The sequence below is a fragment of the Pristiophorus japonicus genome, chromosome 6 (assembly GCF_044704955.1).
Source record: "Pristiophorus japonicus isolate sPriJap1 chromosome 6, sPriJap1.hap1, whole genome shotgun sequence".
NCBI classification, from domain to species: domain Eukaryota; kingdom Metazoa; phylum Chordata; class Chondrichthyes; family Pristiophoridae; genus Pristiophorus; species Pristiophorus japonicus.
This window is the reverse complement of record NC_091982.1, coordinates 167,060,908-167,086,583: the sequence shown is the minus strand read 5'-3', so window position 1 is coordinate 167,086,583 and position 25,676 is coordinate 167,060,908. Positions and strand designations below refer to the sequence as shown.

The 25,676-nt window shown below is 47.4% G+C and overlaps 1 protein-coding gene across 1 annotated transcript in view; it reads right to left on the bottom strand.

Annotated features, from left to right (window-relative positions):
- LOC139266217 (small ribosomal subunit protein uS15-like) overlaps positions 1 to 23,285 on the bottom strand; it is a 41,807-nt gene extending 18,522 nt beyond the window's left edge. The window contains exon 1 of the mRNA XM_070884047.1: positions 23,135 to 23,285. Within this exon, the coding sequence (XP_070740148.1) occupies positions 23,135 to 23,285 (151 nt within the window). The remainder of the gene's footprint in view (positions 1 to 23,134) is intronic.
- Positions 23,286 to 25,676: the final 2,391 nt, after the last annotated feature.

Here is a 25,676-nt window from a genome sequence, read left to right as displayed (position 1 = left end):
CCTCTGGGAGAAGAAATTCCTTCTCAACTCGGTTTTAAATTGGCTCCCCCATATTTTGAGGCTGTGCCCCCTAGTTCTAGTCTCCCCTACCAGTGGAAACAACCTCTCTGCCTCTATCTTGACTATCCCTTTCATTATTTTAAATGTTTCTATAAGATCACCCCTCATCCTTCTTAACGCCAACGAACAAAGACCCAGTCTACTCAATCTATCGTCATAAGGTAACCCCCTCATCTCCGGAATCAGCCTAGTGAATCGTCTCTGTACCCCCTCCAAAGCTAGTATATCCTTCCTTAAGAAAGGTGACCAAAACTGCATGCAGTACTCCAGGTGCGGCCTCACCAATACCCTATACAGTTTCAGCAGTACCTCCCTGCTTTTGTACTCCATCCCTCTCACAATGAAGGCCAACATTCCATTCGCCTTCCTGATTACCTGCTGCACCTGCAAACTAACTTTTTGGGATTCATGCACAAGGACCCCCAGGTCCCTTTGCACCACAGCATTTTGTAATTTCTCCCCATTCAAATAATATTCTCTTCTATTGTTTTTTTTCCCAAGGTGGATGACCTCACATTTTCCGACATTGTATTCCATCTGCCAAACCTTAGCCCATTCGCTTAACCTATCTAAATCTCTTTGCAGCCTCTCTGTGTCCTCTACACAACCCGCTTTCCCACTAATCTTTGTGCCATCAGCAAATTTTGTTACATTACACTCTGTCCCCTCTTCCAGATCATCGATGTATATTGTAAACAGTTGTGGTCCCAGCACCGATCCCTGTGGCACACCACTAACCACCGATTTCCAACCCGAAAAAGACCAATTTATCCCAACTCTCTGCTTTCTGTTAGCTAGCCAATTCTCTATCCATGCTAATACATTTCCTCTGACTCCGCGTACCTTTATCTTCTGCAGTAACCTTTTGTGTGGCACCTTATCAAATGCCTTTTGGAAATCTAAATACACCACATCCATCGGTACACCTCTATCCACCGTGCTCGTTATATCCTCAAAGAATTCCAGTAAATTAGTTACACATGATTTCCCCTTCATGAATCCATGTTGCGTCTGCTTGATTGCACTATTCCTGTCTAGATGTCCCACTATTTCTTCCTTAATGATAGCTTCAAGCATTTTCCCCACTACAGATGTTAAACTAACCGGCCTATAGTTACCTGCCTTTTGCCTGCCCCCTTTTTTAAACAGAGGCGTTACATTAGCTGCTTTCCAATCCGCTGGTACCTCCCCAGAGTCCAGAGAATTTTGGTAGATTATAACAAATGCATCTGCTATAAATTCTGCCATCTCTTTTAATACCCTGGGATGCATTTCATCAGGACCAGGGGACTTGTCTACCTTGAGTCCCATTAGCCTGTCCAGCACTACCCCCCGAGTGACAGTGATTATCTCAAGGTCCTCCCTTCCCACATTCCCGTGACCAGCAATTTTTGGCATGGTTTTTGTGTCTTCCACTGTGAAGACCGAAGCAAAATAATTGTTTAAGGTCTCAGCCATTTCCACACTTCCCATTATTAAATCCCCCTTCTCATCTTCTAAGGGACCAACATTTACTTTAGTCACTCTTTTCCGTTTTATATATCGGTAAAAGCTTTTACTATCTGTTTTTATGTTTTGCGCAAGTTTACTTTCGTAATCTATCTTTCCTTTCTTTATTGCTTTCTTAGTCATTCTTTGCTGTCGTTTAAAATTTTCCCAATCTGCTAGTTTCCCACTAACCTTGGCCACCTTATACGCATTGGTTTTTAATTTGATACTCTCCTTTATTTCCTTGGTTATCCACGGCTGGTTATCCCTTCTCTTACCGCTCTTCTTTTTCACTGGAATATATTTTTGTTGAGCACTATGAAAGAGCTCCTTAAAAGTGCTCCACTGTTTCTCAATTGTGCCACCATTTAGTCTGTGTTTCCAATCTACTTTAGCCAACTCTGCCCTCATCCCACTGTAGTCCCCTTTTTTTAAGTATAGTACGCTCGTTTGAGACACTACTTCCTCACCCTCAATCTGTATTACAAATTCAACCATACTGTGATCACTCATTCCTCGAGGATCTTTTACTAGGAGATTGTTTATTATTCCTGTCTCATTACACAGGACCAGATCTAAGATAGCTTGCTCCCTTGTAGGTTCTGTAACATACTGTTCTAAGAAACAATCCCGTATGCATTCTATGAATTCCTCCTCAAGGCTACCCCGTGCGATTTGGTTTGACCAATCGATATGTAGGTTAAAATCCCCCATGATTACTGCCGTTCCTTTTTCACATGCCTCCATTATTCCCTTGATTATTGCCTGCCCTACCGTGAAGTTATTATTTGGGGCCCTATAAACTACGCCCACCAGTGACTTTTTCCCCTTACTATCTCTAATCTCCACCCACAATGATTCAACATTTTGTTCATTCGAGCCAATATCGTCTCTCACAACTGCCCTGATATCATCCTTTTTTAACAGAGCTACCCCACCTCCTTTCCCTTCTTGTCTATCTTTCCGAATTGTCAGATCCCTCTGTATGTTTAATTCCCAGTCTTGGCCACCCTATAACCACGTTTCTGTAATGGCCACCAAATCATACCCATTAGTTCCCGCTTGGCTGGAACTTTAACTGTCTTGCCCCAGGGAGAGTTGTACGCATGTCTGAATGCATACATGACATTAGAAAATGCCCTGGAGATCCAACTGCACCTTTTCAATTAATTTTAATGCCACACTGGATCTATACTCTATATGATGTCTATCCAACCAAAGTCATAGAATCATAGAAACATAGAAGTTTACAGCACAGAAAGAGGCCAATTCGGCCGATCGTGTCTGAGCCAGCCAACAAGAGGCTATCCAGCCTAATCCCACTTTCCAGTTCTCGGTCCGTAACCCTGCAAGTTACAGCACTTCAAGTGCACATCCAAGTACTTTTTAAATGTGGTGAGGGTTTCTGCCTCTACCACCCATTCAGGCAGTGAGTTCCAGACCTCCACACCCCTCTGCGTGAAGAAATTTCCCCGCAAATCCCCTCTAAACCTTCTACCAATTATGTTAAATTATGCCCCCTGGTTGTTGACCCCTCTGCTAAGTGAAATAGGCCCTTTCTTTCCACTATATCTAGGCCCCTCATAATTTTATACACCTCAATGAGCTCTCCCCTCAGCCTCCTCTGCTCCAAGGAAAACAAACCCAGCCGATCCAAACTGTCCTCATAGCTAAGATTCTCCATTCTCAGCAACATCCTCGTAAATCTCCTTCATATCCTCTCCAGTGCAATCACATCCTTCCTGTAATGCGGTGACCAGAACTGCATTCAGTACTCCAGCTGTGACCTAACCAGTGTTTTATGTCATGTGAGACCACTTTCTTCAGGGAGATTCATCCATTATGATCAGGCCCTGATTCTGGGTTTATACTCTCATAGAACTGCTTGCCATTTTGCCTATGTCTTTTTGCTTCTATATCTTATTTTATTTTTAAATAAATCTAGAGCAGTAAGTTAGCCTGTATAAAATAGTCCAGCAGTAAGATACTTTACACCATCCAAGATGGTAGAATATATAGTGAGCTTCTTACTGATTCGCCAAGAAACAACTTACTGTGCCTGGGGTTAATGAGACAGAAATGGCAGAGATAAAAGATACAGAAGTTGGTTCAGAAAAGACTTGGGGGTGGAAATTCGGTTGTGTAGTGCCTCAGTTAGTGGCCAGAAGAGGCGTTAATTCGAGCTTCGAGCATAATAGCTTCCCGACCAGGCGCTCAGCTTTTAGTGCCCGATGGAAAATTTAGTGGGGGTGCGAAACGCTAGCGCCTGGCTGCTGACTCTCAGTCCAATCAGGATGTCAGTCCTGGTGCAACGCTCATGCTTGCGCCCCACTTGCTAAATTAGGTTCAGCCACCTCAATTAGTGACCGCCACTAATCACGTCTGTAAAAACACTCGTTAACTGGTGGCTACTTGAAGGGGTGAGGAGGCACTTCCCTCGGAGGTCACAGTCAGTGCAACCTTTGCACAGAGCACAATGTGTGAACATCCAAGTTTGCAGCAGTAGACAGACATCACAGTTCAGCTTGAGAAAAAGTCATTTTGGAAATTTTAATGGGTACATTACTTTGCCGCCAGCATAGCATTCTACATGCTCTAGCAAGGTGGCATCAAGAAAGCAGGGCTGTTGGCCATGTCAGCGGTGGAAGGAGGAAAGCCCCTAGATGTCGGGGCAGGAGGCCTTACCCGCCACACGCCAACGTTCATACCGGGACCTGTCCGAGCCGCGGTGTGTCAGAAGGCTGCGCTTCCAAAAGGAGGTTGTTCCTGTAACACAGCTGCACCTAGTGGACTACTGTGGCAATGCAATGTATAATACTAATAAAAGGGTCATGTGATCAGGTCACGTGACAAGTTCCTGCAGAGCCATTTTTTATGTGTGTTTGTGATGTTGTAAAGAAAACATCACATTGGTGACGTAATATATGATAATCGGATTCCCCAGCTGAAATTTTTGTTGGTGGATGTTTCTGCCAAACAACAGAGTGAATTTGAGAGGTTTCACAGCAGAGTTAAAAATCCAAGGTAAATTTCAAGCACACTTGGCTGAACTGAAGAGTCCAGATGGCCATGCCTATGGGAATAATAGGGCGCTTGGGTGAGTTCCATCGTGACTGAGAGACTTTCGGAACATATGTGGAGTGGCTAGAAATGTATTTCATGCAAATAGTATTGTCGAAGTCCCTGATGATGAAAACCATAATGGTGTTGGAAAGAAAACGGGCTATTTTCTTGAAGCAAGCCCCGAAGTATATGAAACCCTGAAAAATGTGCATGTTCCTATCAAGCCAAAGGACACACCACTGAAGAAGATTCTAACCAAGTTAGAACAGCACTACAGTTACGAGCCCCTGGAAATTTCTGAAAGTTATCATTTTGGAATACGAGATCAGTTAAATGCTGAGAGTATCAGTGAGTGCATTGTAGCATTTAAAAAGCTATCCATTCACTGTCATTTTGGGAACTTTCAGGACTGAACATTACGCGACCGCTTTGTTTGTGGGATGAAAAATGAAGCAATCAGAAGAAAGTTGTTGACAACCCCTAACTTGACTTTTGAATTAGCTTGTCAGACATGGTCAATGGACATGGCCGACCAATACTCCCAAGAATTTCAGGCCATTTCCAGTCGTCAGACAACCGAGGTGAATCACCTGCAGGTTAAAAGTAAAAGGCAGTTGATCCCCAAGGCCTCAGCAATTGGACACGGTATCGGTCCATGAAGTTGTTCTATCGGTGTCTGGGACAACACATCACTCAAAGCTGTCCATATGTGAAGGCAGAGTGTTTCGTCTGCAAAAAACTGGGCATCTTGCAAAGGCGTGCTGACTGAAGAGTAAACCGATGTTCAATGGTACAAGTAGAAATCGCCAGAGACTACATGGCATTGAAGAGAAGGAACAGGATGCGGAGGTTCTAAAGATACAAGTCATCTGGAGCATGACGGTACTTAATAGTGATTTGTGAAGTATCGTCATCCAAGTAGATGTTGCGGGAACCAGTATACTCATGGAAATCGACACTGGTGCATCCATGAGCATAGTACCGGAATCGCCAGATCTCAACAAGTTGAGTGATTTATCACTGGAGAAGTCGAAGGTAGTACTGCGGGACTACTCAGGCGAGCAAATTCCTGCAGTAGGACGTATCACTGTACAGGTGAAATACAAGGATCAGTTTCAGAGCTTGTCTCTCTTAGTAGTGGCAGGAGACAAGCCTGCCTTTATAGATAGAAATTGGTTGGGACCACTGAAGCTGGATTGGAATGAGATTTTTCGTGTTGAAATTAGATTTGTATCAAAAGATGACATCATCAAGCAATAACCAAAGGCGTTCCGCAAAACAGGCAGTCCAATCCAAGGCTTCAAGGTGAGTGTCAGAGTACATAAGGATGCTAGACCAGTTTATTGCAAGCCACGTCCCGTACCATACACACTAAAAGAGAAGGTTGAGCAAGAATTCAAAAGACTAGAGACTGCGAACATTATCTCTAAGGTAGAAGAAGTATTCTATTTTTCATACATTGATGAACTGCCAGTCACAGCTGACGAGATTGGTAGAGCAACCAAACGTGACCCAGTTATATCAAAGGTGAATGATTACATCGCAAATGGCTGGCCAAACCAGGTATCAGATAAAGATATTCACTCATACTTCATTCATAGGAATGAATTTTCAGTGGACAAAGATTATATCATGTGGGGTGCAAGAGTAGCTGTTCCAAATAAGTTCAGGTCCAAATTATTAGGAGATTGTTATGACCAGCACCTGGCAATATGCTTGACCAAGAGTTTTGCACGCAGTTACTTATGGTGGCCAGGTCTAGATAAAGATATAGAATACATCGTTAGTCATTGTACAACATGTCAAGCGGTATGTAAAAAACAACCATCAGTGCCATTACAGCCATGGAAATGGGCTCCTGTGGTGTCCCTGCACCGTACTACAAACTCACACGAGGCATGTACTGAAGACACAGTCACTACGTGACCTTAACCTTTATTCCCAGGACCAAGGAGTGCTGACTCTAGGTGGGACATCCCCTTTTATACCTGGAAACCCAGGTGAGGAGTGTCTCCCACAAGTTCACCCCCTGGGGTCAGGGTGTGCATTTCTAGGGTATAAGAACAGTGCACAGGAGTTGCATGAAGGTTACAATTACATGAAGATTACCATTGCATGATGGTTACATACATGACATTACCTCCCACCTTACGTCTTTTTCTGTCAAAGGTTAAGTCTTTCAGGTGGTCGACGCTCTCTCGTGGAGCGCCGCAGTTGAGGCTCTGGTGGCTGAGCCTCAGCATGCGATTCTGTCACCTGAGGTAATTCCAGCCTGTCCGGGCTGGCCGCAGGGACTGTGCATGCTGTGGATTGTCCTCATTGCTCATCCACTGGCAGTGGTATGGGTGACATCTCATGCTCTTCTGCAAGTTCCTCCGTGCCTATGCTGAACCTTTTCTTTACTTGGTCCAAGTGTTTGCGGCATATCTGCCCATTGTTTAGTCTGACCACTATGACCCTATTCCCTTCTTTGCCAATTACTGTGCCCTCAAGCCACTTGGGTCCCAAAGCATGGTTAAGAACAAATACCGGGTCATCCATTTCTATACACCTCCCCCTTGAGTTTTGATCACGGAACTCGGTTTGGGACTGGCGCTTGCCCTCAACAATGTCTGCCAGGGCTGGGTGAATGAGGGACAGCCGCGTTTTAAGCGTGCGTTTCATGAGGAGTTCCGCTGGCGGGACTCCCGTGAGTGAGTGCGGGCGGGACCTGTAGGCCAGCAGGAGGCGTGATAGGCGGTACTGAAGGGAAGGTCCTTCGATGCGTAGCATACTCTGTTTTATGACTTGGACCGCACGTTCCGCCTGGCCATTGGAAGCCGGCTTGAACGGCGCTGTCCGGACGTGTTTGATACCATTGCCCGACATAAACTCCTGGAATTCATGGCTAGTGAAACACGGGCCATTGTTGCTGACCAGGATGTCCGGCAAGCCGTGGGTCGCGAAAACCTTACGCAGACTCTCCACGGTGATGGATGTCGTGCACGAGTTCAATATGATGCACTCGATCCATTTCGAGTATGCATCGACAATGATCAGGAACATTTTCCCCATGAACGGGTCCACATAGTCTACGTGAATATGTGACCATGGCCTGGTGGGCCAGAGCCACGGGCTAAGTGGGGCCTCCCTGGGGGCATTGCCCAGCTGGGCACACATCGTGCACCTGCGAACCCAGTGTTCCAGGTCTGAGTCAATCCCCAGCCACCATACATGTGACCGGGCAATGGCATTCATTAACATGATGCCAGGGTGCTCGCTGTGGGGTTCCCTGATGAATGCTTCCCTACCTTTCTGAGGCATGACTACCCATCTGCCCCATAGCAGGCAGTCGGCTTGGATGGAGAACTCATCCATCCGTCTCTGAAATGGTCTGACCTCCTCGGGGCACACCCTGTGAGCGGGCGCCCAATCCCCAGTCAGAACACATTTCTTTATCATGGATAGGAGGGGGTCTCTGTTGGTCCAGAGTTTGATCTGGCAGGCTGTGATGGGGGAGTCTGCGGTGTCAAAAGCCTCAACGGCCATGACCATCTCAGCGCTTTGCTCCGCTGTCCCCTAATGGGAGCCTGCTGAGCGCGTTAGCGCAATTTTCGGTGCCTGGATGGTGCCGTATGGTGTAGTCATACACAGCCAGCGTGAGAGCCCATCGCTGTATGCGAGCTGACACTTTGGCATTGACAGCCTTGCTTCGGACAACAGGGATGTTAACGGCTTGTGGTCCGTCTCTAGCTCGAACCGTCTACCGAAAAGGTACTGGTGCATCTTTTTTCACACCGTAAACACAAGCGAGTGCTTCCTTTTCGACCATGCTGTATCCACGCTCTGCCTGGGAGAGTGACCTGTCGGCATAAACCGCCATTTGGAGTCGGCCGTCGTCATTACCCTGCTGCAACACACACCCAACCCCGTAGGATGATGCATCGCATGTCAAAACCAGTTTTTTACAGGGGTCATACAAAGTCAACAGTTTGTTACAACACAGCAGGTTCCTCGCCTTATTGAAAGCCCGTTCTTGACAGTTCCCCCAAAACCATTCACAACCTTTATGCAGGAGCATGTGTAACGGCTCCAACAATGTGCTTAAGTTCGGCAGAAAATTCCCGAAATAGTTCAAAAGTCCCAGGAATGATCACAACTCTGCCGTGTTGCCGGGCCTGGGCGCGTGGCAGATCACCTCCGTTTTTGATTCAGTGGGCCGGATCCCGTCTGCGGCAACCCTCCTGCCCAAAAACTCGACCTCTTGGGCCAAAAACAGTCGCAAGCCTACCTGGTCCAGTCGGCGTAGCATCTCCTCCAGGTTGTGGAGGTGTTCCTCGGTGTCTCGACCCGTTATAAGGATGTCGTTTTGGAATACGATTGTTCCAGGAATGGATTTGAGTAAGCTTTCCATGTTCCGCTGAAAGATAGCTGCCGCCGACGAATGCCAAATAGAAACCTGTTGTAGATAAATAATCCCTTGTGCGTCATGATGGTGGTCAGAAGCTTGGATTCTTCAGCCAGTTCCTGAGTCATGTAGGCCGAAATGAGGTCCAGCTTCGTGAACAGCTTGCCACCTGCCAGCGTGGCAAAAAGGTCCTCTGCTCTCGGGAGCGGGTATTGGTCTTGCAGCGACACTCAGTTGATGGTGGCTTTGTAGTCGCCACAAATCCTGACCGAGCCATCTGCTTTAAGGACAGGAACGATGGGACTTGCCCAGTCGCTGAATTCAATGGCCGAAATGATGCCCTCTCTGAGCAGCCTGTCCAATTCACTTTCAATTTTCTCATGCATCACATACGGCACTGCTCTGGCTTTGTGGTGCACTGGTCTGGCGTCCGGAGTGATGCGTATCACTACTTTAGTGCAATTGAACGTTCCAACACCGGGTTGAAACAGTGACCCGAATTTTTGTAGGACCTGTGAGCATGAACTTTGCTCCACAGATGAAATGGCGTGCACATCCTCCCATTTCCAATTCATATCGGCTAGCCAACTCCTCACCAAGAGACTGGGTCATGTCCCGGGATGATCCAGAGTGGCAGCCAGTTCTGTGATCCATTATGTGTTACCACCAAGTTTGCACTGCCTAGCACTGGAATGATCTCTTTGGTGTACATCCGTAGTTGTGTGTCAATGCATTGGGCCTGCTAGCTCTGTGTGGCCATAGTTTCTCAAATTGTTGGGCGCTCATAAGTGAATGGCTAGCTCCCTTATCCAGCTCCATGCACACTGGGATGCCATTCAATAAAACTTTCATCATCATGGGTGGCGTTTTAGTGTATGAGCTGTGGACGTCAGCCACGTGAACCCGCTGAACTTCAGCATCCATGGCTTTTCCCCAGACATTATCCTGCATTGCAGACCCATCGTCTGGTTCCTCTGTCTCACAGATTAGCCTCACCACAGCCTTTTTGCACATCCTGGCCAAGTATCCACTGACGTTACAAATCCTACAGATATATTGCTGGAACCTGCAGCTTTTCGCAGTATGTCTATCCCCGCATCTCCAGTATGAGCTGAGATTGTTGTTAACAAAGGGACTATTACCAGGCATTCCTCTCTGATTACCCATTTGGTTGTTTCTAAGCACTCTGATGATGGGTGTTAATGGTCCCATCGTGGGATGCATTGTTCCTCATGTTGGTGTGAGTTGCCGATCCCCTTTCCATTGTCCCTGTTGCAGGCCCACCCGAGAGTCTGTTGCTGTCTGGGCGGTTTTGAAATGCCCTTGCCTGCCTGCAGGATCCCTAGCCGCATTCACAATGTTAACTCCCTGGCCCAGCGCCACGTTGGGACCAGGGCTGCGTGCGTTAATTAGCTTGGTCTCCTCTTCCCCTGCCATGAAGGTCTGAGCTATCAACGCTACCCCTTCTAAAGCCAAGTCCTTGGCCTCTATGAGCTTCCTGAAAATCCCGGCATGATTAATGCCCTCAATGAAAAAGTCCCTTAACATCTCCCCCCTGCAGGCGTCTGTGAACTTACAGAGACTGGCCAAGCGCCGCAGGTCCGCAATGAAGCCCGAGATATATTGTCCCTCCCGACGCCGGTGTGTGTAAAACCGATGCCAGGCCATGTGTACGCTACTCGCTGGCTTGAGATGCTCACTGATAAGCTGGCTGAGCTCTTCAAAGGACTTGTCTGCTGGCTTTTGGGGTGCGAGCAGGTCTTTCATCAGCGCATATGTCTGTGGTCTGCAGCTGGTCAGTAGATGCTCCCTCCGCTTGTCAGCCACTGTCGCTGTCAGCCAGTCCTTCGTGACAAAGCTCTGCTGGAGTCTTTCCATGAAGTCGTCCCAGTCCTCACCCACACAGTAATGTTCCTCTGTGCTACCAGTGGCCATTCTCGTGGTTTGGTGATTCCCGTTTCTCGTCGCCAAATGTGGTGTCCCTGCACCGTACTACAAATTCACACGAGGCATGTACTGCAGACACAGTCACTACGTGACCTTAACCTTTATTCCCAGGACCAAGGAGTGCTGACCCTGGGTGGGACTTCCCCTTGGAAACCCAGGTGAGGAGTGTCTCCCAAAAGTTCACCTCCTGTGGTCAGGGTGTGCATTTCTAGGGTATAAGTACAGTGTACAGGCGTTGCATGAAGGTTACAGTTACATGAAGATTACCGTTGCATGACGGCTACATACATGACAGGCTCCCATGGTGTGGCAAAGGTTATCTGTAGATTTTTCTGAGCTCGAAGGACAACAATTGTTCATTGTGATTGATAGCCATTCGAAGTGGGTAGAGGTGGTTCTGATACGGATAATAACAAGTAAAACACGAGACAATTTACAAAGATTGTTTTCTTCATATGGCCTCCCAAAAGAAATTGTGTCTGATAATGGGTCGCAATTTTGTTCAGAAGAATTTGCACAGTTCATGAGCAGAAAAGATATGAAACATACCATGGTTCCACCGTACCACCCTGCTTCAAATGGTGCAGCAGAGTGCACAGTACAACTTGTAAAACGTGTTCTCATCAAGAAAATGTTGGATCCAAATCCAAAGAAACAATGTTGTCATTGGATCTCAAACTGGCTAATTTTCTAATTATTTTTTGTAATACTCCTCATACAACCACTGTCAGAGTTGTTTCTCAAATGTCAGCCACGAACCAGGCTCTCGTTATTAAAGCCAAACTTGGCACAGTCAGTGGAAGAGAAATAATTAAGACAGAAAGAGAATCATGATAGAGGTAGAGTAAGAGAGAGAAGTATGAAATTAAATCAGAAGGTGAGAGTGAAGAACCATCACCATAAATGGTTAAAGTGATTACCAGGAAGCATAGTGAAGATATGTGACTCTCACACATATTTGGTCAAGATATTTGATCATGGGCATGTTAGGTTTGTTCACAGATGTGGAAGGAGTTGAACGTTGGAATGATTCAATTATTTTTGAAGAGTCAGATAGTCTTGTTACAAGTAGAGTACCAGTAGCAAATCCTACATCAGATGTTCTAGAAAGATGTTCAAGAGAAAGTCAGAATTTTAAGTCTGAGTCCAAGTCAGGCAGACAAACAGTCTGAAGTTGTAGAGAGTCAAAATGTAGATCAAGGGTTGCCCTTGGAGAAAATCTCTCCTCAGGCTCAGCGTAGAATGAGTCTAAGTTCAACAACAAGTTTGGAAAGTTCTGTTCAAGAGCAAAGGTAACCTCTTTGAAACAGAAAACCAGTGGTTAAGTTTGATTTGTAAATATGGCAAAATAAGTCCATGGGCTAAAGCCTCCACTTTTTTTGTATGCTTACACCCACTTAACGCCCATTTTACCGTTGAAATGATGTATAACACCCATATATTGCTCATTTTAGCACAAAATGGAAACTGACGGGCATTTTTAGAAAACTTATCGCCGACCGTTAATTTCCCCATGTGCTTAACGGCGGGAAAAAATATTACCGCCCGCCCACTTTTTTGGGGTGGAATCAGTAGAATGGGCGAAGTCAATGCCCATAATATCGCCCAGCGTTACTTTCCACACGGAATTAATGCTGAGATTCAATTTTACCGCCCACCCAATTTTTTTGTCGTAAAGAGCACATCTGGTGAAACTAACGCCCAGGAGATCACCCACCATTACTTTCACCACCTCGCACACATATCGCCCACAATATTGCTCACCTAAAAAACCGCCCACAAAAAGTGGAACTGCTCTGAACGAATGCCAGTAGTGTGGCTGGCATTTGTAACATTGCACTCTTACGTGAGGAGTTGATATCTGAACGGTTTGCCTAAAAGAGCGTTGATGTGAGTGACAACGCTGACACACTTGTGTGTGTGTGCAGCTCAGACATCAATGGTGCCCATCACCTTGGCGCCAGTTAAAGTTTACGTTGATTGATGTTAAGTTGTATTTAACCCTTTCATGTTAAGGAATCATCACTGTGTAACGGTGCAGCTGTCTGAGACAATGCACAACAAGGTTATGTTCAATAACAAAAATTTTATACCAGCATTGGTCTGAAATCATAAGTATCACATGCAATAACACCCAACCCCCGCCCAGCGCCCACTTTTTCCACCGTTGACATGTTGTTCAACATGTCCAGCAACACAGAATACAAAGGCAAAGCAGGAGAGTGCTTCCAAGCCCCCATACATTACAGCAAATTGCATACACCAAGATGGAGATATAACACAGCCATCACCTGCGGACGTGCACCTCACCTCACCTTCCTTCCCCCCTCCCCTTCTTCTCCCCACCTCTACCCCTTCCCCTCCTTGCTCCATGGCGCCTGGCCGAGGAGCTCGTTCTCTGATGCAGAAGCAGGATCTTGGTCCTTGCTCTCATCTGTTGTTCGCAGTGGTGGTGTGGAATCTAGGGGTGGAGTGCCGCACTCAGGGACCACTGGGAGGCCTGTTGCAGCAGTGTTCCTGGCGATCACATCCAGGGCTTCCGCCATCTGCGGAATGTACTTGGTCATGGTAGCCAGCTGTCGACAGATGCCCCCCAATGCTTCGTTGAGATGGTCACCAATGTCTACAGTCCTCCTGGACAACTGTACTATTTCTCCGCTGTCATGTGACGCTCATGGAACAGACCTGCCGCATCCACAAGACCTCTGTGGGGTTTGCGCCGTCATGGGGACAAATGGGGTGCCTTGTGGCAAGTGCTTGGGGCTGGTACCTCCAGAGTGGAGGTGGGAATGACCGGAGGACCACCAGATGGCTTGGGGTGGAATGGCTTCTGGAGCATGGCAATGCAGGTTCCTCGAATTCCACGCTCTCATCCGTGGAGAACAGAGCTAGCGGATTGATGGGCGAGAATCGGAGCTCCTCAGCACTAGATGTAGGATCGTCCGGAGAGTTGGGCCCCATGCCCTCACCTTCTGGCCTCTGTGGTCTTGCCTTGGGACGCATTGCTGGCTGAGCTGCAAAACACAAATGAGGTTATTAGAGGAGAAGGGGGTGCTAGGGTGACAAGGTGAGTCCAGCGCTACACACAGCATATACTCGACAAAAGCACCGCCACTCTCAAAATCATTGCAGACATCACATTTCATGAACATCAACACATTTGCATTCCAATGATTTTCATTGGGCCATCATTATTTCTATGACAATTTTAGAAATCATCTATCATATATTATTGTTCAGATATGAATAGGTGTGGCATCTATTGACTTTACATCACGCAATGGTGTAAGCTTTACTCACATGGCATCACTTCAGGATCTGCAGATGCGTCCGTGGCTGACCGGGGGTGCTTCCCCACGAGTGTGAGCACCCGCTCCTCCATCTCAGTGATGTCGCTGGGGACTGATGGCCCCCCACCAGTTCACCTCTGCACAGACCTCATCGTCGATAGTTTCTTCTGTAAAAGGTGACAGGACGACATGGCATGAGATCATTGCATGATATCATTGCTAGGTACTGTCACAGAGACTGATACAACACATAACCAACAGATGTAATCATGATTATTATGAAAATGATCATTCTTTACCGAAAGACGTATATCGTGACCGCAGGCTTTGAGTGAAACATTTCCGGTAAAAGTGAAAGACCTCACATCTGATGATAGCCTCTCATGACTGTTACAAATCAAATTATATAAATACATAAGTATATGTAAATCAATGTAATATCTACTCTTGCGGATCCCACAAGGTCGTTCCATCGTTTGAGGCATTGGTTGCCCTCACGAACCTCGTTGGTCACCGACGAGACCACCTCTGCTATCCCAGTCCATATCCTCTGGTAGGCCTTTGGGATGGGCTTCCCACGCCCCCCTGTGTCAAATCACCGCAGCGTGACTCGACCTCCTGCAGAAGGGAGGCATTTTCCTTGTTCGAGAACCTCCTGGCTCTTTTGAGCCCTCCAATGTGCTTCTTTCCCACCTCACTGCTCTCGCCAGCGTCAGTCTGTACAGCGTGCAGTGATGCCTCCTCCTCTCTCTCCATTATAGGTCAAATTCGGGCAAATATGTGGCTGGTAACAGCTACTTTTTATTTGCCTACTTGCTGTGAAGCTCTAAAGTCTTCCTCCTTTCTCCCAAAGCAGCCACGCCACACCCAGCCACACCTTCAGTCCCTCTGAGCTCCCTCTCTCTCTCTATCTCCTCTCTGCACATGTCATGATGACCCTTGACCTCCTGAATCACGGGAATCAAGCATTGCCATGCCATTGCTAAGGATGGCCACACTTTACGGCAGAAGGTCAAAAAAATGTAATGCTACTGCCCATTTTATATCGCTCGCGGTAACGCCCATTTTCAAAAATGGAGACCAGGTGGTTTGAGAATGGGCGAGAAGCCAGCATTCTGAAAACTCTTTTTTATCACCCACACCGGAAATATCGCCCCCCAAAAGTGGAGGTTCTAGCCCCATAATGACAGATACATCAGGTAAGTGTGAACAGGCACTTCATAATTTATAAATTATACCTAATTAGCCTCAAACCAAATTCCCACCCCACTGAGTTTGAAGAATTGATTGATTTGTTATTAAAAGCCATCAATAAGAATTGTTTTTTTCAAAATAGATTTGATTCAGATGAATTCAAATTCTACCCCTCTGCCACAAGAACGTCACTCGTTCATAAATCAGAAACTCAAATTATATTAAAATATAATCTTACTTACACTAGCAATCTGAGTTTGGAGGCAACCTGAGGCCTATCTAAATCTGCCAGAAACTATCAGTGTAAATGAAATTAATTCTCTGCTTTAAAAGCCACTCCTGGCACACCTTTCTGAGTAGCTTTTGTATCCTTATGGCCTCTGGTTGTAATTTGGAATACTGCCTGTACACTGTAACCATGGATGAGCAGAGATAGTACATGCACTGGTATTAATCTTCCAGGCATCGCTAGATTCTAGAACAGTCCCCGAGGATCGGAAGGTAGCAAACATAACCCCGCTAGCGGGTCATCCTCGATACGAGGGACTGCATAATACTATTTAAGAAGGAGGAAGAGAAAAAAACGAGGAAATATCGACCAGTGGGGATAGTGCAGGAAAGTGGAGCTGAGGTAAAAGATCAGCCACGATCTTGTTGAATGGCGAAGCATGCACAAAAGGCCAAATTGCATACTCCTGCTCTTACTTTTTATGTTCTTCTGACTGCCAGCTTTCAGAAGAGGGGTGTCGTGGGGGAAGGGGTGGACAGAAAATTGGAGGGAGGGAGAAATAGATGAGGATGCCATGATTTCCTGTTTAAACCATAAAAAAACAAGGAACAGGTATTTTATAATACCCTCCATCTAACATGTGTCATCTAATGTACACACATTTGCACTGCATGCATAAACAATTGAAATCTAGAATAAAGGGCTGTGGATGCTGGGTCAATGAAAATTTTCTAGGCTGAGATCAATAGATTTTTGTTAGGTAAGAGTTTCAAGGGATATGAAGCAAAGGCAGATAAATGGATTTGAGGTACAGATCAGCCATGATCTAATTGAATGGCGGAACAGGTTCGAGGAACTGAATGGCCTACTACTGCTCCATTACAACAGTGAGTACACTCCAAAATACTTCATTGGCTGTAAAGCGCTTTGAGACGTCGGTGGTCGTGAAAGGTGCTTTATAAATGCATGTCTTTTTTTTTCTACGGTTCTATGAATGTATGCAACAACAATACAAAAGTTCACGGGAATATACAGCTTTAAGAGCAGGCAATATTAAACAGGGTAGTTCTACTGCATCCAACACTGATAATTGGTCCTTGTTCCAATCTCACACAGCCATTTATGGAAACTGCAACCTCATGTTGCTTTGAACAGAGATATTAGAGAGGCATCATAATGATATATTGTGATACAACAGCAATGGTCGGTGCAGTGGAGTATGGGGATTTGAGTTAGCGTTTTCAGTCTCGCTTACTGTTGAGTTTCATTCCCAACTCCGTTACTGTGATGAAGCATTAAGTGGAGCGCAGGCAGTTTTCAGAGAGTGATGGAAAAATTAGATTAAGTCCTTTTTGGCTGATCTTGCTGCATTCCTTATGGCAACATTGGCAGTACCGAGGGAAATTGTTGCCCACTTGCCCTGGATTGGCAAATGGGTTTGGGAGACCAGTGAAAAGGGTAGAGAAAACAATGTAGGAACATGAGTAGGCCATTCAGCCCCTCGATTCTGTTCTGCCATTCAATTAGATCGTAGCTGATCTGTATCTTAACTCATTTTGGTTCTGTGACTCTTAATACCTTTGCTAGCCCCGGTATCATTCTGGTGAATCTGCACTGCACCCACACTGGTACACTCATAATAAAGGATGAAACTGAGTACTGTGTACAATGAGCAAGTGTGACCTTAGTTCCTTTAATAAGACTCTAGAGTGCAGGTACCTTGTGGATGACCTGCTTATATACTGTGTTCCCAAGAGATACTGGGATCCCTTGGGATTCCAACAGGTAGGCCCTCTGGTGGTCAGGTGTCACGCAAGTTACAAAGGGTTAAATACATAACATAACTCCCCCGTGAAATCAAAAGTACATTTATTTACAAGGTGAGACAATCTGGGGCTTTATGCTCCCTTGTCAATCGTCTCGGTACAAATGCTGGTGTGGGTGGGTTGTTCAGTTCTTCACTGGGCTGTTGGGCAGCCGGCCTTGCCGGGCTGCTGGGGATGATGAGTTCAGCTTCGTGGTCAACTATGATGTCAGTTGCCACTTGTGTGTGTGTTGGAGGGTCAAAGTTGGTGGTATCCTCTTCAAGTTGTTCGTAGCTGTTGGTGAACTGCAATTTGATTTGGTCCAAATGTTTTCTGTGCGTTTGTCCATTATCCAATTTCACCTGAAACACGCTACTCCTCTCTTTGGCTGTGACCATGCCAGCGAGCCATTTGGGACCATGTCCATAATTGAACACAAACACGGCATCATTGATCTCAATATCGCGTGACAAATTCGCGTGGTCATGGTACACACTTTGTTGGTGCCGCTTGCCCTCCAAGTGATCATGGAGATCAGGGTGGACAAGAGAGAGCTGGTTTTAATCACCCTTTTAATGAGCAGCTCGGCTGGGGAACCCCGGTGAGTGAGTGGGGTCTGGTGCGGTAGCTGAGCAGCACTCGGGACAACCGGGTCTGCAGGGAGCATTCCGACACACGTTTCAAGCTTTGCTTGATGGTCTGAACTGCCCGTTCTGCCTGGCCGTTGGGTGCGGGCTTGAACGGGGCAGATGTGACGTGTTTGATCCCGTTGCGGGTCATGAATTCCTTGAATTCGGCACTGGTGAAGCACGGCCCATTGTCGCTGACTAGGACATCAGGCAAGCCGTGCGTGGCAAACATGGCTCGTAGGCTTTCGATGGTGGCCGTGGACGTGTTTACAGACATTATTGCACAGTCAATCCATTTTGAGTAAGCATCCACGACAACCAAAAACATATTGCCTAGTAATGGGCCCACATAGTCTACTTGGATCCTTGACCACAGTTTGGAGGGCCACGACCACAAACTTAGCGGTGCCTCTCTGGGTGCATTGCTCAGCTGAGAGCAAGTGTTGCACTGGCGCATGCATGACTCTAAATCTGAGTCGATGCCAGGCCACCATACATGGGATCTGGCTTTGGTTTTCATCATTACGATGCCTGGGTGGATGCTGTGTAGTTCACATATGAACGTATCTCTGCCTTTCTTGGGCAAGGCCACACGATTGCCCCACAAAAGACAGTCCGCCTGCAGGGACAATTTGTCTTTGCGTCTGTGGAATGGCTTAATCGCCTCCTGCATCTCTGCTGGGATACCGGACCAGCTCCCATGGAGGAATCAGTATGTTTACCAAGGGCAGTAAAGGATCCTGGCTGGTCCAGGACCTGATCTGGCGGGCCATAACAGGGGACTTCTCGTTCTTGAATGCCTCCATGACCATGAGCAAGTCCGCTGGCTGTGCCATTTCCACCCCGGTGGTGGGCAATGGCAGCCGACTGAGAGCATCTGCGTAGTTCTCTGTGCCCGGTCTGTGGCAGATTACATAATTGTATGCCGACAGCTTTGGATGCGAGCAGAGACATTGGTATTAATCCCTTTGCTCTCAGAGAACAGCGAGTTGAGCGGCTTGTGGTCAGCTTCTAGCTCAAACTTGAGGCAAATAAGTACTGGTGCATTTTTTTCACCATGCAGACGCATGCCAGAGCCTCTTTTCGGCCTTGGACAAACCTCCTGGATGCTTAAGCGACCGGTTGCAAAATCCCCGATTCATTAGCCTGTTGTACCACACACTCGACCCCGTATGATGACGCATCGCAAGCTAGCACTAATCGTTTACAAGGGTTATACAGAACAAGCAGTTTGTTTGAACACAACAAATTTCTGGTTTTCTTAAAGGCAGTCTCTTGTGAATTCCCCCATACCCAGTTGTTTCCTCGCATGTCGGGGTTCTAGCAGGGTACTTAACCCAGGTAGGAAATTACCGAAATAGTTAAGGAGTCCCAGGAACGACCGCAGCTCCGTCACGTTCCGTGGTCGCGGCGCATTCTTGATGGCCTCTGTTTTGGTGTCGGTGGGTCTGATGCCGTCTGCTGTGATTCTTCCCAAAAACTCGACGTCTTGTGCCAGGAAAACACACTTCGAGTGTTTCAACCTGAGCTCCACGCGATCTAACCGACTAAGAACCTCTTCCAGATTCTTCAAGTGCTCCATGGTGTCCCGACCTGTAACCAATATATCATCCTGGAAAACCACTGTGCAAGGAACCAACTTTAGCAGGCTCTCCATGTTCCGCTGGAAGATAGTCACGGCCGACCGAATCCCGAACGGGCACCAGTTGTAGATAAACAGACATTTGTGCATGTTGAAGCAGATGAGGCCTTTCAAAGACTCCTCCAGCTCCTGCGTCATGTATGCCGAGGTCAGGTCTAGCTTGGTGAACATCTTTCCTCCAGCCAGGGTCGCAAATAGGTCATCTGCCTTGGGTAGCGGGTACTGGTCCTGCAGCGAAAAACGGTTAATCGTTACTTTATAGTCCCCACAAATTCTAACCGTGCCATCCTCCTTAAGTACCCGGACAATCGGACTGGCCCAGTCGTTGAAGTCCACCGGTGCGATGATGCCTTCACGTTGCAGCCTGTCCAGCTCAATTTTCACGCATCATGTACGGTACCGCCCGAGCTTTGTGGTGGATAGGTCGCGTACCCGGAACCAAATGGATCTGCACTTTTGCCCCCGAGAAGCTTCCAATGCCTGGCTCAAACGATGGGAACTTGCTCAGAACATGAGGTGTCGTTGACGGACGAAAGCGTTTGGATGTCATCCCAGTTCCAGTGGATTTTTCACAGCCAGCTTCTGCCAAACAACGTGGGTCCATCCCCTGGCACAATCCACAGCGGGAGTTCGTGTATTGTTCCATCATAGGAGACTTTGACTTCTGCACTGCCAACTACCGGGATTAGTTCCTTGGTGTAAGTCCTTAGTTTGGTGTGGATGGGACTGAGCTTGGGCCTGTGTGCCTTTTTGCCCCACAGCCTGTTGAAAGCCTTTTTACTCATTATGTACTGACTTGTCATAGATACTGGAATACCGTTCAGTTCAACTTTCAGCATTATTGGTGGATATTTCGGAGTGAATGTGTACCCTGTACACGTCTGTCTCCTCAGTACGAGCCTCCGATTCAGCCTGATCCACAGTGGATTGATCTTCCTCTGCAACGTGGTGGTTTGCAGGGTTTGCAGCTCGCCTGCACATTCATTGGAGGTGTCCCATTGTTCTGCAACCATTGCACACATAGTGCTTAAAGCGGCATTGATGCGGTCGATGATCACCTCCGCAGCACCGACAAGGTATTAACTGCCTCGCATTAACGATTGATGGCGGACTCTGGGTCAATTGAGGTCGGGCCGCAGCAGCCGACGTGTACGTTCTGACCTGTACATTTCTGCTCGGGACCGACATTACTTTATGCACAGTACTGGCCGAAACTTCTTTACTCTGCGAAATCTGTTTGGTGTTGTCGCTGGTGGACATAAATGCCTGAGCTATCGTTATGGCTTTACTTAGATTCAGAGTTTCTACAGTCAACAGTTTGCGAAGGATTGTCTCATGTCCGTTGCCCAGTGCAAAAAAGTCTCTGAGCATTTGTTCTAGAATCCCTCAAACTCACAATGTCCTGCGAGGTGCCTTAGTTCGGCGACATAGCTCACTACTTCCTGGCCCTCCGGTCGTTGACACGTGTAGAACCGATATCTCGCCATCAAAACGCTTTCCTTAGGATTTAGGTGCTCCCGGACCAGTGTACACAATTCTTCGTAGGATTTCTCTGTTAGTTTTGCCGGGGCCAGGAGATTCTTCATGAGGCTGTAGGCTGTTGCCCCACAGACAGTTAGGAGGATCGCCCTTCGTTTGGTAGCATTCCCGTTCCCTTCCAGCTCATTGGTCATGAAGTATTGTTTGAGTCTCTCCACGAAGGCCTCCCAATCATCCCCCTCTGAGAACTTCTCCAGGATGCCAGCTGTTCTTTGCATTTTCGCGTGGTTGTTCGTTACCTCGTTGCCAATTGGTGCACTTATAATAAAGGATGAAACTGAATACTATGTACAATGAGCAAGTGTGACCTTAGCTCCTTTAACAAGACTCCAGAGTGCAGGTACCTCGTGGGTGGCCTGCTTATATACTGTGCTCCCAAGGGATGCTGGGATCCCTCTGGTGGTCAGGTGGCATGCAGGTTACAAGAGTTAAATGCATAATACCCGCCAAGGCCAATATATCTTTCCTGGGGAGCTGTGTCCAGAACTGAATGCAGTGCTCCAAATGGGATCTAATCAGTTCTTTATACAGCTTGAACTAATTACACTAGCTTTTATCATTATTTTTTTGTATCTGTCCACTAGCTTTTAGTGATTTCTGTACTTGGGCCCTTAAATCTGTTTGTGCCTCCACAGTTCATAGCTTCTCGTCATTTGGAAAAGACTCTGAATTATCTTTCTTAGGTCTAAACCAGATGACCTCACACTTTCCAACTTTAACTCCATCTGCCACAGTTTTGCTCACTTAATCTATCAATGTCCCTTTGCAACTTTCTGCTTCCATCTACACTATTTATTGTGCCACCTAACTTAGTGTTATTAAAAAAAATGCTCTAAATATTCTAAAATGACACCACCATTACCAGCCTCTCATCTACATGGGGAGGGGGCATTTCTTAAAAGCTTTGCACAACATGATCAACCTATAAAAGTTTACACACAAGAAAAACAATCAGAAAGAAAATACAGCACCAAAAGATGTGATGTACAGAAAATGCCCGCGTATAATCTGAGAGCCTTGCTATTAATACAGAACTCTGACCTCGCACTGCCATCAGTAAGACACTTTGGCCAAGAAATTAGCCAGATGGATCTCTTGGGTACTCTACAGATTTATTGCCGAGAAGTTTTTAATGCCTTGAGAAAGCGAATGCTCCTGCTCACCTTCTCAAAACATTTAAAATTCACTGGTCGCTGAGCGAAGACCTGTTGATGTGTGCAGAGCTCTGTCCCGGTGGCTGGACAGTGAGCCGCAGGCTGCAATATAACAGAAGTCTCGTCAGCTGCATTTCACACATTGCATCGAGCGATCTCAGATGAGTAGTGATATGTATTGTCCAGGTACATTAAATGTATAAGTACAATGGTGCACCACAGAGGGCGCTGTGGTGGGAGACCTGGAAGTACCTGCAAGACAGAGTATAAAAGGCTACCCACCACACCTGGGAGGCACTCTGGAGTTATACAATAAAGGACTAAGGTCACAGCAGTTACTACAACACCAGACCGTGTGGAGTCAGTGTTTTGTGTGCCACATACATCACATTGGCGACAAGGACACGGACGAACTTCACGCATCACGCAACCATGGCTACTCTGGGCTCGTTAAAGGATTTTACGGTGGGAAATGTTTGGGAGGCCTTTACGGAAAGGCTCGAGTACTACTTCACAGCAAGCGACCTGACGGGGCACATGGACGCACTGAGAGAGAAGCGTAAGGTGATATTACTTTCCAGCTGTGGCGATGAGGTTTACTGTCTCGTCAGGGATTTGCTGGCATCCAGGAGCGCCAGGGACAAGTCATATGAAGAGCTGGTCGCACTCATTCGTGACCAACTTAAACCGAAGGAGAGCATCCTCACGGCCCGGCACAAATTCTACCACCACTGCAGACCTGAGGGCCAGGATGTCACCAAATATGTTGCGGATCTCAAGAGACTCGCGGCGCCGTGTGATTTTGGCACACACTTTGAAGACGCGTTGCGAGACGTTTTTGTTATGGGGATTGGCCATGAGGGTCTCCTTCACAAGTTGCTATCCACGGAACCTACGGTCACCCTAAAGCAAGCCATCACCATCAGCAGGGCGTTTATGACATCGACTTGCAGCACCAAGCAGATGATACACACAGTCTCGAACCCGGCAGGCACTGTTCACAGGATAGCGCCCACCATGGACAAAACTGCAGAACATGGCTCTGCCCAGGGCAGAGAGCATGGACCTCGGGGTCCTGGAACTCAGAGTCCGCCGAGGGGAGCTAATCGAGAAGCACCATGTTGGCGCTGCGAAGGAAGCCATGGGGCTCACCGGTGCAGGTTTGCGGAGTATATTTGCAATACCTGCCACACGAAAAGCCGCCTTCACCATGTGGCTGAGGAGGTGGCAGAGGGTCCATTTTCCAGCGAGGAGCAGGCAGAAGAAGACAAGGTGTTGTTTGGACTGATATGTGCACCAACGATTCGGCCCCGGTGATTATGGAGGTCAAGATTAACCGAGTCCCAGTGAGTATGGAAGTAGATACTGGATCGGGTCCGTCGTTGATGAGTCAGGAAACTTTTGGAAAAACTGTGGGTTAACCCAGCTGCATGACCCAAGCAGGTCCTAGTCAAGGCAAAGCTGCGTACCTACACCAAGGAACTGATACCTGTTTTGGTCAGAGCGGATGTGCAGGTATCTCACGGGGGCGAGACACACGGTTTACCTTTGTGGGTCATTGCAGGCGATGGGCCGACGCTTCTCGGCAGAAGATGGATGGGAAAGGTCCGTGGAAGCTGGGAAGACTTCATTTCTCCTCAGACCGCTGTCCCCCTGGGTTCCCAAAGAGCAGCACTGACCGAGCTGGAGAAGAAATAAACAGTTCATTGGCAGTCCAAATTCCACAGGCAACAGCAACCCTGCAGCCCCAACCCTGGAAGAGCAGTGTTTCACGTACGGGCCGATCGCTGAGGTGCGAGCCAGTGATGCACTGCGGGCGACGAATGGGAGGTCCATCGATGGCCGACAAGTCCGGGGGTGGCCCCACGCGGAGGAAGAGTCGGACGGTGATAACGGCTACGGTGGAGGCCAGGACAGCGGCGGCGGTGGGGGCGGCCATGGCGGCTGCAGGAGCGGCGGCAAGTACTGGAGCAGGAGCGGAGGCCACAGGAGAGGCAGCACCAGCGGCAGGAGCGGAGACTGCAGCGGCGGCGGAGGCTACGGAGGCGGCAGGTACGACTAGGAAGAACGCGATTACCCGAATGGGTGCAGGAGTCAAAGCAGATGCAGGAGCCAGAGCAGAGAATACAGCAGCAATCACGGAGGCCGTCCTCACAGGGTATCTATAATGGATCGAATTCAAAGAGCCAGATTCAAGATTGGATTGTTTTGGCCGTTTTCTTTCCTTCCTTTTTCGTTATTTCTTCTATTCCAGAGAGTAAAACGGCAGATCAGTGAGCTCAAGATGGTGGCAGCAGAGCTCTGCAAAGAACAAAGGCAAGCAGTACAACCAAAATGGTGGCGTCCAAGGGAAGCCTCGTGAGAATCTCAAGATGGCGTCTTAAAAGGGAAATGCACCCAGGAGCCTTAAAAGGGCCCTCCACTTTTGTAAGTTAAGAGAGAGTCTAAATGTGTAATGTGATTTGTATGATGTAGTAATTTAGGATAAGAAGTGATATTTTGAAGCTGAATGGTTACTGTGTTTAAAATGATGTATGATGTATGAAAAGAGTTAATACCGCGAGGCACAAGTAAAAGGGCCAATGCATCCGTGACTAACATGCCTAAGGGGCCAGTGCGATTTTTGATTTTATGTGATTCATGCAAGGGTTCAGCGGCTGCAGATGAGCCGCCAAAGCGACCACTGAGAACAGAGGCAATGCACTAGTTGCGATACCCTGTCACAGTGCAGCCCATTACCTCGGGCAAAAAGGGGCAGTACACTGCCATCGTACCTCACCCAGTGGAGCTGGGATTAAATAACTGTTCAGTGCACCTGCAACCTTTTGACATAACATCTGTACCACATATCACATGTACCATACAAATGTACTGTCCATGTATACCTATAGTCTGTTGGAGGTTATACTCCTGTACTTCATTATACTCCTGTACTTCATCACCCATGTAAGGACTGCAAATACCACATGCTTGCACTGGATCACAAGTATTATCTCCACATGGGGGGGGAAGTGGATGGTCATGGACTCACACTCACAAACCAACCAGGACGAACAAGACCGAGGTTTCCGGCAATGGCTTTTGGAACTGCGGGGGGAGTGAGATGATATGTATTGTCCAGGTACATTAAATGGTAAGTACAATGGTGCGTCACAGAGGGCGCTGTGGTGGGAAACCTGGAAGTACTTGCAAGACAGAGTATAAAAGGCTACCCACCACACCTGGGAGGCACTCTGGAGTTTTTCAATA